At 38.7% G+C, this 15,129-nt stretch overlaps 1 protein-coding gene across 8 annotated transcripts in view; it reads right to left on the minus strand.

Annotated features, from left to right (window-relative positions):
• PTPRD (protein tyrosine phosphatase receptor type D) overlaps positions 1 to 15,129 on the minus strand; it is a 1,004,024-nt gene that overhangs the window by 64,874 nt on the left and 924,021 nt on the right. For all 8 annotated transcript variants that reach the window (XM_024734238.1, XM_024734244.1, XM_024734243.1 and 5 more), the window contains one exon: positions 9,811 to 9,934. In XM_024734238.1, coding sequence (XP_024590006.1) covers positions 9,811 to 9,934 — 124 coding nt within the window. The remainder of the gene's footprint in view (positions 1 to 9,810; positions 9,935 to 15,129) is intronic.

Genomic DNA, 15,129 nt, shown 5'->3' on the forward strand with positions numbered 1-15,129 from the left:
TTTGTCTTTTTTTTTTTTTTTTTTTTTGAGGGGCAGGAGTTATTAAAATAACAAGAGCATAAAAAACATGTCTGAAGTTCATCATAGGCAAAATCTTAGGATTGGCCCTGCTGTAGGATTGTCTCTTGGACAGTTGGTCTTAATGTCATTGTCCAAGAGAAACAGCTTAGATCTAAAACTTGCTCTTCCTAGGCATCCATGGCTTTACTTCATTTATAAAAGTAAGTTTTCATGATTTCCTATGTATTGTTTCATGTGTATTCTCCAGTTAATAAGTCACGTAAACAGTTCCAACACCAATAATAATTGTTTATCGTTCTAATCTTATAAGTGAGAAATACTGAGGCTAGATCTTGACTTTATATTGTACCCCACGATATTCCCCATTCCTGTGTTAGAGTCTATTTCATCAGTTAATGGACTGTTATTTCTTCTGGTGCTTAAAATTATTACTTACATGCTTTATACTGGGTCTTTGTGTTTTGGGCAAACTAAGAGCTATAAAACTCAAGGCTTTAACAGATATTGTGATGAGGTGAATGATTGGTAGAACTGGGCTTCTGTGTTCTTCATGCACAGCGAGCCATAGCAAACAGCTATTCAAACAGGGATGGGCCAGGTTTAGGCTGTCATTTTATTCACTGGGAATTGCCAGTTACAGCTTTCACTGGGAAACTTAGCCTGGACATGCAGTTTGGGCTCCCCTGTTTTTCTGTCTGAAAAACTTTGAGAATTTATCTTGAGTTCAACATGCAGGGGTAATGCCATTTTGCTTCATTTAAGCATGGGATTAACACTTTAGGGCTTCATAATAATGTTCCCCTGTGTGTTTGAATATTAACAAAAGGAGAGGAATCCTCGGAAAGATAAAGCTACTAGGTTTGAAAGAATATTCGTGATGAATAATTAACTCATACTGAGAAATGCTTTAAAACCTCGAAAGCGTGTTGAAATGTCAAAGAATACACTATCTGGGCTGTTTTGTCATGCCTGGGTTAAAATAAGTTTTTATTTCCCCTTGTTAATTTTATGAGAACTAATTGGGTCATGTGGGTCCAGTTAAAAAAAATAAACAACTCGCTTTGCATTAGCTTTTTCAGGTCAGCAGATAATTTGATTTGAAAAGATTTCTCTTGTTGAGGGGTGTTTAGAATTATAAAAATTTAATAATGAAGGCCTTAGCGCTGATGTTAAGTGAAAAAAGCAGGACCCAAAATAGTACACGAATTATTTTATTGATGTGAAATTAAGTAATCGTAAGGGGTAAGTGTGTACTTTTGTGTCACCCCACACTGGAGGGTAAGTCATATGTGCCTCTTGGAACCATACTAAGCACATGCTAAGGCTTCAGAGAAACTGACCGGGAAACCAGAACTCCAGTCTAGGGCAGCATGCTGGTAGGTTGCTCTTTGACATTTGGGCAGTCCGTTCAACTTGTCCAGACCTATGACTGCTTATCTGCTAAACAAGGGGCGTTGGACAAATTGATTCCCTCAAGTCCCTTTGAGTTCTAAAATAAGATGTCTCTCTGTGGTACTCTTAACCTTCTTGGATTCAGAAATCTCTGTGAAGATTTTAAGATAAATAGAGGCTTTGTGGCTCTCAGATTAGGTAGGAACATGCTCTGATGATCGTTCAAGCTCATTCCTATTGCTTCTACCTCTGATGTGCTGAGATGAGATTGTTTTGGTGTGATTGATACTTCAAATCTTGATTAGAACCTGGTGGTATAAAAAAATAAACAAATTCAAAAACAAGAGGAGGGGGTAGGACTAGGCTAGTACGCAGTCTATTCAGAAAAAGCAGCTTTCCTTGAATTGTGGAGGCGAGAATCAGTAAGAGGCAGCATTAGAGGGAAGGGAGAATGCCATCCAGGGCTCCAGAAGACAAACTACTACAGCATTACAGAGCTGGAGATAGACCTCCAGTTCACTGGCTGACTCTGTTCCAACTTACAGCGTGGTATCAAAACTCCAGCACTTTTGTTTCCTTTCACTCTGCAAACGCTTTGTGAAGTTTGTGTCAAAAAGAAACTGTTTTTTTAGTAAGCCAGTTTATTCCCTGTTGTAAGATGGAAGTACTCGGGATCCACTAGAGCACAAAAGCTATCTTTTATTTAGTAAATAACATCTCCACCACTTCAATCCACAAATAAAAAGAAAAACTCCAACAACAACGAATTTCCAGTTAAGACCTAGATTGTAATTTTTACAACCCACAATGCAGAAAAAACTGTTTACTTTGTTTGCTGACACTGGCAAAAGTAGAGAACAGAAAATAGAAAAATGAAATCCAATAATAACTTACTAGAAAATTTATTTGATTTCAAGGGACCCAGGCCTTCTTTCTCCTTCACTTACACCATAGCAGCCACCCACAGCTGCATCAGAACTAGCAAAATGAAGGTTTCTCTTCACAACATACCAGAAAAAACTAACGCTTCTTGCAAAGACACGGTGTATTATCTGCTAAAGTTTCCCCGGATGTGACTGCAGTTTGGCAAGTGACCCTCCATGTTTCTACCGTATGTAGGATGATTTGTTTTAGAAGTGTGCGTTGCTCTGTGGGCACTGCAGCTCATCACCACAATGAGTTAATGGAAGGGATACCTTTCAAAGAGCTTGAGAACCCAGCCTCCACCCTCTCGATGTTCTCCATCCTCTGCTCTCTGGTTTTCTATTCCTCAGCACCGCTGAGGAGGCTGGGTTATGAGAGTGGCTACAGAGAAGGATGTGGGCGATTGGATTGTCTTTGAATGCATTCTAAGATTAGCTACACGTGTTGGGGACTTATCAGCACTTCTGACAGAGGGAACTGATTTCTGGTTAGGGGGCACTTTGCCCTGAAATATAAAGCAGACTTTGGGCCACTGAAGCATGCCTTTTCAGCCAAGTCACAGAGTTTTGGTCGACTTAGCTTATGTTAATAAGGATGCAATTATTGTAGGGCTTTATTCAGCAATGAAGTAGTCAAAATGAAATGCAGAGTATGACGACAGGAGCTCTGTCTGTAGGAAACTCTCAGAGCCCCAGTCCCCTCATATATATATCCTAAAATACAAGCAGCACGTTCATAACCTCCTTACCCAAAACCCCTGTGAGAGTCAAATGAGTCAATGCATTTGAAATATCTAAAACACCAGTGGATGCTACTTATTCTTATGATCGATGTGATAAACAGAAATGAAATCAGCCTAGTCATTCCTAAATACTCTACTGACAAAAAGTAATTCCAAATCTGGAAGGCCCCTTCCTAATTCCTATATTAAAAAAAATTAACGGAGAGGACAAAAATAATTATTTTTTAACTTCCCAACCATGTACAACCTGTGCCTATATTCTAAAAACAGAGCCATTCCACAGATGACTTAGGTTTCTCTGCAGCATCAGAGTAATGAAGTGTAGATTCATTAGCACAATCTGCACAGATGTACAATACAAATGAAAAGAAAATCCCAATAACTGAGCTAGAGAAATGGAGACAAAAAGAAACTCACAGAGCTTTCTGAGTTACCCTTTGATTAGCTTCCTGGGAACAAGAGTAAAGGAAAAAACCAACACAACTAGCCATCCCTTAAAAATGCTTTTTCTCTTTTCTAGGTAAGAAGCACCACAGGTGCAGGCTGAGGTAGGAGCTGGGGAATAACAGATCCCCACACCACTTGTTCTGCTGCATGCAGGAGAGAGATGCCATTTAAATAGAGAGTGGCATGGACATATATACACTACCAAATGTAAAATAGATAGCTAGTGGGAAGCAGCCGCATAGCACTGGGAGATCAGCTGGGTGCTTTGTGACCACCTAGAGGGGTGGGATAGGGAGGGTGGGAGGGAGGCACAAGACGGAGGGGATATGGGGATAAGTGTATATGTATAGCTGATTGACTTTGTTATAAAGCAGAAACTAACACACCATTGTAAAGCAATTATACTCCAATTACGATGTTAAAAAAAAAAGAATTAAATTGAAAACTGAAAATGTTAGAGAAATTGAGCTAACTCAGCACTTGATGTTCTGAACAATGTGAGAAAAATGAACTCAACCAATAATGGGATGAGATTTAGCCTTTTTTTTTTTTTTTTTTTTAAGATGAGGCATGTATTCTAACCAACTTCCTTCAGTAGTTTAAATAGAATTTCAAGAGCAAAATAAAACAAACAACAGGTGCCCACAGATTAGTCATTAGTGTCTGGGATTGGGGGAGAGAGGAAAGAGAAAGAGAGAGAGAATGAGAGAATGAACCAAGAGGGAGGAAAAGGAATCATATTTATTAAGTCAATGTAGGAAATATCATGACAGCTATTCTTTACTGAGGAAAACAATTTTAATTCTTTAATGTTAGTGCTTCATATGGAACATTTATATTCACTATAATATAATTAAACGCTTATTAGAAAATGTTGGCTAGATGGTATTAACTGATTTTCCTGTGTTTGTTTTTACTTATTGAAAATATATCAGGTTATTAGATATGGCCTGTTAAAAAAAAAAAAAAGATAACTCACAGCATGGATAAGATGTGAAACTGGAGAATGTTACCATGTGCTGACCGCTGTTTTAAACAAATCGGTAGAGATTTACCTTTCAACACAATACAGAAGAAGCTAAGACAGGACCTAAACGTAGAGCACAAGTGTAGTGGCAGATGGTGAACCGATAGTACAGGGGAGTATCAGTAGTTTCTTCTCTTTACTTTTTAAATTTAGATTGATCTTAGGGGCAGTGATTCTGTGAGCTGCTTCCTCATTTTAAAGGTGCTAAATTGTGCATCTCACAGATAATGAAGTTGTTGTAACATCATCTATGTTATTTACAGTTGGAGTTGTCTTGAGTTGCTCCTATTACATAAATCAAACAGCAGATGATACATTTTGGATTTCCATTTAAAAGAACACATTCTCCCTCTTGCTGAAATTTGTAATGCTATTATAGGTCTCGTTTCCATGTATCAAGCGCCAATATTTTCTTCTGCTCCACAGACTACTGCAAATATATGCAGCTTTCTCATTTGGATATTATTAATTTTCCCATAGATCATATACAAAAGAAATTCCATCTGTGGGTAAAAGGATCTATCCATAGTAGTAACACAATTCATAACAGCAATGATAACTTTAATAGTTCCCAATACTTATTAGGCATTTTCTTTGTGCCAAACACTCATCTAAAGGCTTTACATGCATCAATTCATTAAATCCTCCTAATAATTCCAGGAAGCAGGTATTACTACTAATTCTATTGCACAGATGAGGAAACCAAGGCACAGTAACTTGTCCAAACAATCTCTTCAGAAGCAAGATGATTTAATAGGAAAGTAGTTCTTGAAAGATACACAGGCCCTTGTAGGAAGGTACCTCTTCATTATAGAGATGAAGTGAATAAACATATTTATGGTTTGAAACTAAATATATTCCCCCAAAACTAGAAAAAAATAAAACAAACCCATATTTTACTAAGCTGCCTTTATCAGATTAACAAGCACTGGTGTTAAAAAATGCATATGGCATGAAGCGCTTTATTCGTTGTCATTTCTAACTCTTTTAGATAAAACCATTTGAACCTGGCGCAGTAGGAGAGACACATACCAGCCAATAATTCTATTTGAGTAAACCCTCTGGATTAAATGCGTGGGGTTTTTTTTTCCCCTCAAAAGAGTAATCTCTTAATGTCCAAGATTTAATATTTATCTATGATCCCTGGATTTAGAATCAACCTTCAGAATTTTCGGAATAGCAGGAAGGATCTTATACATTCTCATTTTAGGAAGAACCAGAACGAAAGACCCAAAGTCAGGGGCCCTTAAACTGGAGAATGGGCTTGCAAAGAGATTGTATGTCTGTGAACTCTATGATACTAGTATGCAGATAAAGTGTGTAGGTGCCTTTTCTTTGCAAGTGGGATTTAAAATGTTCATCAGATTCTCAGAAGGAACAAGCTCCCCCCAAAGGGTTAACTGAACTAAGTTACATGCCCAAGGTCACATAGCTGCTAAAACTGGGATTTAGTTTCTGTCTTCTTATTTCGTATTCTTCCTAAGATACCTCAAAAAGTAATATTAAACAAATAAAAAAAAATCCACCAGAAAGCCATTTATATATCGCTTGTTCTTTGGAAAAATTCACTTTGACGGAAGTCTAAGAACACAGTCGAAGACCTCTGGCTCTAAGATTTCTATCGTACGTGTTTCACAATGTATATTTCCAAATTCCTAGACAGTCATCCCAGCCAAAAAGGCAGTTTTTGAATTAGGTTGATATGTATAGGCTCGGCCAGTATGATTCAAAGGTGGCTACAGTCTTAAGTGACCTACTGGAGAGGAGAGGCTCCTTGAGTCCAACTGACTCATGTTAAAATTTGCGTCTGCCAGTAACTAGCTAATGATTATAAACAAGTTACTTGACTTTTTAAAGTTTAACAGTTTCCTTGTCTATTAAATTGGATGATAACAACTAGCATTTGAGGTTGTTCTGAACACTATAAATAACAACTATACATGATTTTATACACTGTGTATAAAAATCTATGACATGATGCCCAACACATGGAAAATACCAAGACAGTCATGTCTATCGTAACGTCTTGCCTTTGTTGTCGAATTTAAAAGGAGCGTTTTAAATTTTGCTCTGTGTTTAGGCCTGGCCAACGATTTTCAAAAGTTCCATGTCAACATGACTTTTAAAGTGAAATGTTAATTATAATCCTACTAATAGAAATGTAGCACTGGCAGCAGTGAAGAGTAATTCTATTTTACAAACAAAACCGAACAAAACTGTTTTTTATCTAGGACTGTAATAGTTCGATTGAATTTTTGATAGTTACAAGGCAGTACAATTAATAATCTACCACTAATTGATATTCCTGAGTTTATAAGAAGTTGAAGATATATAAAAAGATATTTGCGCTAAGTAGATCACCTGTGAGGGACAGATGTAATGTTCTGCAATTGTAGGACTCTGATGCTTTTGGGTCACTGATGATTCCCCCTTTCGTGTCACTGCCTCAGAAAAGTTAGGCCATAAAGAGGGAAATGAAATATTTAATGTGAAGTTCGTGTTATCCATGATACCAAATGATAAAATGGACTTTTTAGGTAAAAAGGCAAGGCTGGGTGTTCGGATCCATGCTAAGCTACTTAGTTACAGTCACGTCCTGTATCAGTAGGAAAGCAGTGTGAGTGATGTGGGCCTATGGAAGCCTGGATTGAGGAATCAGAAGAGCTCAATTCTAATTTAAGCTATATTAATTGTTCACCTTTTACACTGAGACAGTCAGGGCTGATTCTCTGTTTGAGCTCCAGTTTTCTCATCTCTAAACATGGACATCAAAATATTTATAGTGTTGCTTCATCAGACTGTTGTGAGTACAGTAAATAAGACAGTTGATATGAAAACTACATAGAGCTAACTCGTATTAGAGAACTCAAAAGTAAAAGACATTAGCGCTGGGGAAATTGATACTCAGAGAAGTCAAGGTTACATTACTTAGTGACAGAGCTGTGACCCAAACTTGCTTTTCATCTTTTGGTTTGTCCATTTCTCTCTTTGTACTTTAATAAAAGTATACTTTCTGGACAACTTTGGCATCTGTAAGATTAAGCATATTATTTTATTCACATATAAATATTAGTTTCCTTTTAGTCTTCTTTGACAACATTTATCTTAAATCATTAAAATAAATCCCATCATCCCTTTTTTTCAGGAATTACTATTCTCTCTTAAGAACTGCTTAAACATGTTGGGATCCCAACAGTAACTGCATTGGTCAAAAATTCAATTGTATTTTCATACTGCTTACTCTCTAATTCAACATTTTGTAATTAGGACTCTATTGAATTTATTCTGCATTTTCCCCAGCATACATAAAATAATTGTCATTCGGAAACACGTCATGAAGTGTCACTATTTTCAAGGGGTTCAGTAAGCACGTTGGTGCCAATACGCAATTCCTGATTCTTTTAAGTTTTTCCCTTGTCATCTTTCAGTGGAAGTATGTTAAAAGTTTTGCTCTATTAAACCAAGATAAAGACAACAGGAGTCACTGTGGCAACACCCAGTTTTTTCTTTAATGCCATCAGATCACTCTGCAAAGTAATATGAAGAGAGTGATCAGACCACTGAGAGAAGGACGACAACAAAAACGCCCCAAATAAAACATTTAACCACAGTCATGTAAGTTATCACCACGGGTAGAACGTAAAACAAGCACGTTACATTTTATAAATTGTGCATGAAGTCACTTAACATTTTAATATACTTTAAAAATCTGGCTCTGTGTTATCAAAGCTCCCTTTATAGGAGAAGCCTCAGTTAGTGCTTCTGTGGTTCCAGTTGCTGGTATTTTTTCTGTGCTTAAGATATAGGATGATTGCTTTTCCCCTTAAATATCTGCTGGCTAGGGCTTAGTCAAAGATAAAATGCTGTTCATGGTTGTAATCTAGATTAAAGCTTTCTGTATAGCCCATAAACTTCAATTAAATGCTTCTAACCTTTTGCATAACACTTAAAATTGAAAAAACTTTTGGTTTCTAGGTCATCTCTAGATTTAGGGTGTATTTGTGGGCACAGAGCTATAAAAAGGCAGGTTTTAGTCTGATTCAACTGCTTTGGCTCTTATACTGTAAAAATAGCATAGGAATGAAATGTACATAGTTTCCAACTATCATAATAAAGGTACAAGGAGGAAGATTCTTTGTCCTTCGACATACTTTACTGTTAAGATGGTGGAAAATAACAGGTTAAGGAAAGTAATGACAAAGCGTCCTTCGACATACTTTACTGTTAAGATGGTGGAAAATAACAGGTTAAGGAAAATAATGACAAAGCAGGGAAAAGTACACGGAAGTGGTAGTACCGAATGACCTAATTCTGAGTGGAAACGATGCTACAATACAGCAAAGGCAGAGTGACAAGTTCTCTAGCCAAGATCATGCCAACTGGGTTCTCAATTTACATTCACTTATTTTATTTTTATAATTTACCTTGCTTCACTCATGACAAAAAATATTTCTCTCCTCTATGTGTGACTTGGTTTACTTTCTTATTTACTATGGATATGATTTAAGAGACTTGAGACAAGAAATTGCTACTATAGTTTTTTACATTTTAAGATGGGAGATAGGTAAAATGTAAACCCTATATGCTAATCATCCACATATACCATTTACAGTTTTTAAACAGGACCTCAAAAGAAGCAACTACCTATTTGACACTATCCTGCTTGAACTAGCATTGGGGGAACTCTGATAAAACTGATCAATTTTTTCAATATGGAAAAAAGTTAACTCCTGAACACCTAGCATCTTGAATTGGCTCAAACATGAACTGCATTATGAAATCTTTCATCCAGGGTAGAAGCAAGAAGGTAATGAGGAATGCCCTTGTGTTACATGGAGTCAAGGATATTGTGTGCTCAAGGATTGGTATATTTGTATGAGAAAGAAAAAGTGAGAACAAGCAGCGCCTAAATCTTGTTTTTTTTTTTTTTTTTTTTTTTTTTTGCGTTATGCGGGCCTCTCACTGTTGTGGCCTCTCCCGTTGCGGAGCACAAGCTCCGGATGCGCCGGCCCAGCGGCCATGGCTCACGGGCCCAGCCGCTCTGCGGCGTGTGGGATCTTCCCGGACCGGGGCACGAACCTGCGTCCCCTGCATCGGCAGGCGGACTCTCAGCCACTGCGCCACCAGGGAAGCCCCAGCGCCTAAATCTTAAGTAACTATTTTCATAGATGGCTGAACACCTAGTTAAAACTATATTTTCACGCACATATTTAAACCCATGAAAATAAAGGTATAAATAACATCTGCATTTCCTTACCTTCTATTGCTGAGAGGAGAACTCGGGAATGATCATATGCAATTACATTTGCATATCTGTTCTTTGGTTTGTTTACTTCCAAGTTTGAATGTTCCCATGTGAACTGCTGGCCAGGGTCAATTGACTTTAAAAGAAAAACAGCACACATACATAAAATCAATACTGAATAACATCAGATTATAGGCATTTATCACAAGTAACAAACGATTTAAAAAGGAAATTCTGAAGCTACGCTTCATCAAGACGACCCTAGCTGTGAAGCTGAACACTAATATAACCAGCATAAGATGAAATGATTAATCATAGGAAAAAACAGTGATAGTCACCAACACTGATTCAAATGGAAAAAAGAAATCAATATAGGTGTTCTGTTAATAGTGGAGAGGCAGGTTGTTGTTGTTTTTTTTTTAATTTTTCCATTTCCTTCTCTGCTGCTGTAGTTTCCAAGTGATCTTGGTTCAGTATTCCTTCCAGTTCTCTAGTTCTGTGAACATTATTTTATCTCGCTTACCCTTTCCTATGTGGACCTAACCTTGTTCTTTAAGTTGACTGATCATTCACTGGATTCACTAGGCACAGGCTCTTCTTTCTTCACCTGCAGGCTTACATCTTGAGGGCAACTTAAAATTTTGTCTGTTTCTCGGAAACATACTATGACCACTATCACAAGGCAATTTGTACAATTCAAACAGTTAAGAATAACAGTAAAGAAGGGAGGCCAGTTCAATCAAATAATCTTCTTAGAATATTAATTTATAATCTAATGCAGATAGGATCTAATCGCTTCTTAAGTTATCATTATGTGTTATCGTGTTTACAAAGTTTGCTTTTTATTCTTTATTTTAAACTTACTTTTTCTGATTTTTAATGTCTTTCCTGGATGCCTTAGTTCAACCAAAGTTGTTCAATAATCTAAAATAAATATTTCACAGATATAAAATAATATATAAAGTTCTTTGTGGTTAAAGCAGAACCATTATTTTGAGACTGAATTCAGGCTTTGATATAAAACTTTGGGGAACTTTTTAATGTCCTGCAATGTTATGGAAATCAAAATACTTTTTCTTTCATCATAGCATACTGACATTTTTTTAAGACATAATTTCATGGTATATGGAAATATGAGTTCAGTAATTATAGAAACACGGTTTTCAATGATCAAAATCAAGTTTTCAGACATAATGATAAATTAGGTTTATATACAGATGAAATTCTTTAAAAAGTGAAAACACTTTGTTATGTTCATAAAATTTTTAAGTTATTTTTGATACTGGATATTTTCCACGCTTTTATGTGGCTATGCAGAACTTGAAATTAAAATATATCCAACAGCTGTTACAACATTAAGGCTGCACACATTTGTGTTAAAATGGATAGAGTTCAGCACGGCAATAAAACTCACAAGTGTACTGAGTCAAGCCTATTAACAGTCATGAATCAGCCTCCAAACACAAAAATTCTCGGCAGTACAGATCGCAGCTTCTAATTTACTAAGGACTATAAAACCCTTTTTCCTTTCTTAGCCTATGCTAATCTGTGTATAAACTAGTCAATCATTGAACTGTACTCAGCAAAATAATTATCCACGTCTTAGAGTCTAAAGAATAATGTAATTAGGGGTCTTTCTAGTTTGCTTTTCGGGGGAAGCTCATCACCTCCTCTGCAGAATGTACTCCTCTCCAAGTATGCCATGAGCTAAAGGGAGCTGCAGCATTCGGATGCCTGGGTGGCAGCGCTCAAGTCAACCTTGAGCCTTCTCCACACAAAGCAGCTCCATTCAGTGACCAAGGCTGCCTTAAAAAATTCTCAAATCCGTCCCAGATCTATCATTCCCTCAATCCCAGTCCTTCAGTATCTGATGTCTGATTGGAATCCCTTCTCTAAACTCTCACTCCAATCCATTCTTCATACCCAAGTAGACATTCTAAAGCACAGCCCTGGATAGGTTAGGACCCTGTTTAAGAACTTCCACTGGCTCTGGGTGACCTTCAGCTTAAATTCTGGAGTCCTCAGCCACCATCCTACCTAGACACCATCAGTCGTCTTTGCATCTACAAAGGCCTCAATAAATGGTTTAACAAATGTTTTTTAAATGAATTGAACTGATGAATAACTGTTGCTGAGAAAAGTTCATAAAGAGAAATCATGGAGTTAATTCCTTCTTTTAACATGGGAGTTAGAGAACGGACTATGGAAACTGCAATGTGCAGTGCATTGCTAGTTTACTACTTTAACATTCATTATCATATGGCTTAGTAATTAAGTACGTGATCCTGAAAGTACAACTACCACTGATAATCCACTTTACACTGATGAGCATTACTGAGTACATAAGCTTCCTACACATCATTCTCTAAAATATCCCAAGAAGCTCCTAAGCTCACTGATACACAGTCACTCCTTTGGTGGAAGACCTTACTCCCTCTGATGGCCTTGTTCCTCGGATTACGATCACTCATATATGTGTAAATGGCATGCATTTAATTAGACTAATGAAACTGCATCTACCAACTCAAAGACACTGTGAACTCATGTTCATTTCCACTCTTGCCACATATTTGCAGCCGTCTGCATGCTGTATTTGATACCTACATAGAGGAGTTTAAAAACCAGTAATGGAAACATAAGCTTGTATATCACATATGTTAATATGTTTAGGCTTAAAATGTGACCCAAGAGATAAAGACCTGTAGGTAATCGGATCATGATAATAGCTGCCAGGTCATTATGCTTTACATGCAGTATCCTGTTTAATTTTCACAAATGTCATGAGGTAGGTATTGTTGTTTTCTCCATTTCGTAGACAAGGAAACTGAAGTAAAGAAAGACTAATTCAATAAATTTTACTGAGGGACTTCTCTGTGGCAGGCATTTTGGTGGTTAAGTAATTTGCTCATACAGCTAGATTCATACATTTACCCTCAAACCCAGGTTTGGGTGATTTCAAAGCTCACTGATGATTAACAGCTGGTAATTACTAAGCCACGGTGCTACTTCGCTATCCAGAAAGCCATTGCAAAGTGAAGAAGCCCAACCTATGAAACAGACTTCAACATAACTATCCTTTATCCCATCAGTCCAAATGATATTTCTTTCCAACTGATCATCCTGTGTGTATGACCAGGCCACCCAAGATGGCTGTTCTCTTGCTCTCTGTACTTCCCCTGCTCGACCACTGTCTGCTTCACCTACACCCTACTCACAGGACTGACCTTCCTACATACTTGCCCTAGGCCCCAGATAGTGATGGTTCTACTCTTTAGATAAGAACATCTCCACCTGATAGCTTATCAAAGGGGCGGTGAGGGGCGTGCCCCTCTGCTAGTTTCCCTGGTAACCAACAAAGACAACCTGAAGTCAATTCCCCACTTAAGTGGTAACCTCCCCTCCCCGCGTCACGAAGGCTGCCGCCCTGTTCTGCCCGCTGCTGTCTGCTGTCTGATCTCGGTGGGATGTCGCTCCAGGACCTCGCTTCTGACCTGTAAGCTCCCCCATTTATAAATCCACTGACGTCTCTGTCGCTGACTCCGGGCTCTTTCTTTAGTCCTGAAGCTGGGCAAGCACAGGCCTGGCAGGCCCACGGGGGTGCAGCCCAGCAACTGGCGGAGTGGCCAGGAGACTGAGGAAACTCCCGTGAGCGCCGAGATGTCGGGAAGGAAGGACGGGGAATGGCAAGTTGTAGGGGCCGTCCACTGTCAAGTGGGGCCTGAAAGTTACGGCTGTGATTCCGGGGTGGCCGGCCACTCATGTGGGACCCAAAAGCTGTGGGGATAATCCTGAAAGTTGCGGCAGAAGTCCCCGGGGGGGCCGTCCACTAGTATGCGGGGGCCCGGCAGTGGCTGCCTTGATGAATGGGGCCCACCGAGAGAGTTCACAGAACTCTCACAGACACCCCAAGGCCCTTGTGGAGATACTGGCCTCCGTTAGAGTGGGAAAACAGTGGCCGCAGCTCGGGGCTGGCTGTTGGTTTTTGTATTAAGAAAGGCAAAGAGGCTGAGCTGACAGCTGAGGCGAAGGTTAACTTAAATGTTGATTCATGTTCCTCTGAAAGTGAGCCATGTGAATGTGAGTGAATGATATGTATTACTGTCTATCACTGGTATTTGTTTAAAGTGAATTGGCTATTTAGAAACTGAAAGAAAATCTCTGAAAATGTCCAAGATGGGACTCTTTTGACATTCTAAAACTGTTTTTTTGCATATGCCCTAAGAAGAAGTTAGCTTTCTAGAGGGAATTGGTATTTCTCTTGTGCTTTTGAGATGTAAATGATCTACCTGGGTTCTCAGGAACTTTAATCATCTGGTCTCTGAGAGTGAAGAAAAAATAACAAAGAGGCCTTTTTAAACTCTAGCAGGAAAACTGTGAAATCTCTTTGTTTGTATAGATACATGTCTATGTGTACCTTGGAAATATGTCTCTGCGTCTAAATGGCATGGCCAAGATTGGTTTGTGGCTGAGCTGTTTAATTGGATTAAGAGAAACTAAGGGCTTATATAAATTCATTGATATCTCTGTGGCTGACTCTGGGCTCCTTCTTCGGTCTTGGAGCTGGGCAAGTACAGGCCTTGTAGGCCTAAGGGGTGCAGCCCAACACTGTGTCATTCTGGGGCAATTACATAAGAAATCAAGATTTAAAAATGAGGTTGGCTTCACATGGATGATAAAGCAGATGGGATGCAGCTTGCATTTATACTCGTTTTACAAGGATCAAACAAACATTGATTAAATAATGCTGACTTGTCTTTGTCCAACACATATCCATCCATCTGTATCTATCTGTCTGACTGAATGTTTAACAACACACAGCATAGGTCATTATTTTGGAGCTTGTCAGAATGCTGAGAGCAGTAAACTCAGTAAAGAAGAATAACTACTGAAAGTAGATGAGGTATAAGAAGATCTTTTAGATAAAAACAAACTGGTTGAGGAAAATCAACTTTCAATTATCCATGTTAATGAGGCAAAGATATCATGGATCAATAAGACCCTAATATTCAAAACCCAATGTTTAGGCTTTTCTTAGTGCTAATGAAGACACTATTGCTTTGCTTCTTTGTTTTCTGGTTTCTCTTGTTGAGAGCTTTTTTTTTTTTTTTTTTTCCGGTACGCGGGCCTCTCACCGCTGTGGCCTCTCCCGCCGCGGAGCACAGGCTCCGGACGCGCAGGCCCAGCGGCCATGGCTCACGGGCACAGCCACTCCGCGGCATGTGGGATCTTCCCGGACCGGGGCACGAACCCATGTCCCCCGCATCGGCAGGCGGACTCTCAACCACTGCGCCACCAGGGAAGCCCTGGAAGTTGATTTTCAGTTCAACCTTA

This window comes from Neophocaena asiaeorientalis, unplaced genomic scaffold (genome assembly GCF_003031525.2).
Source record: "Neophocaena asiaeorientalis asiaeorientalis breed wild unplaced genomic scaffold, Neophocaena_asiaeorientalis_V1.1 scaffold256, whole genome shotgun sequence".
NCBI lineage: Eukaryota > Metazoa > Chordata > Mammalia > Artiodactyla > Phocoenidae > Neophocaena > Neophocaena asiaeorientalis.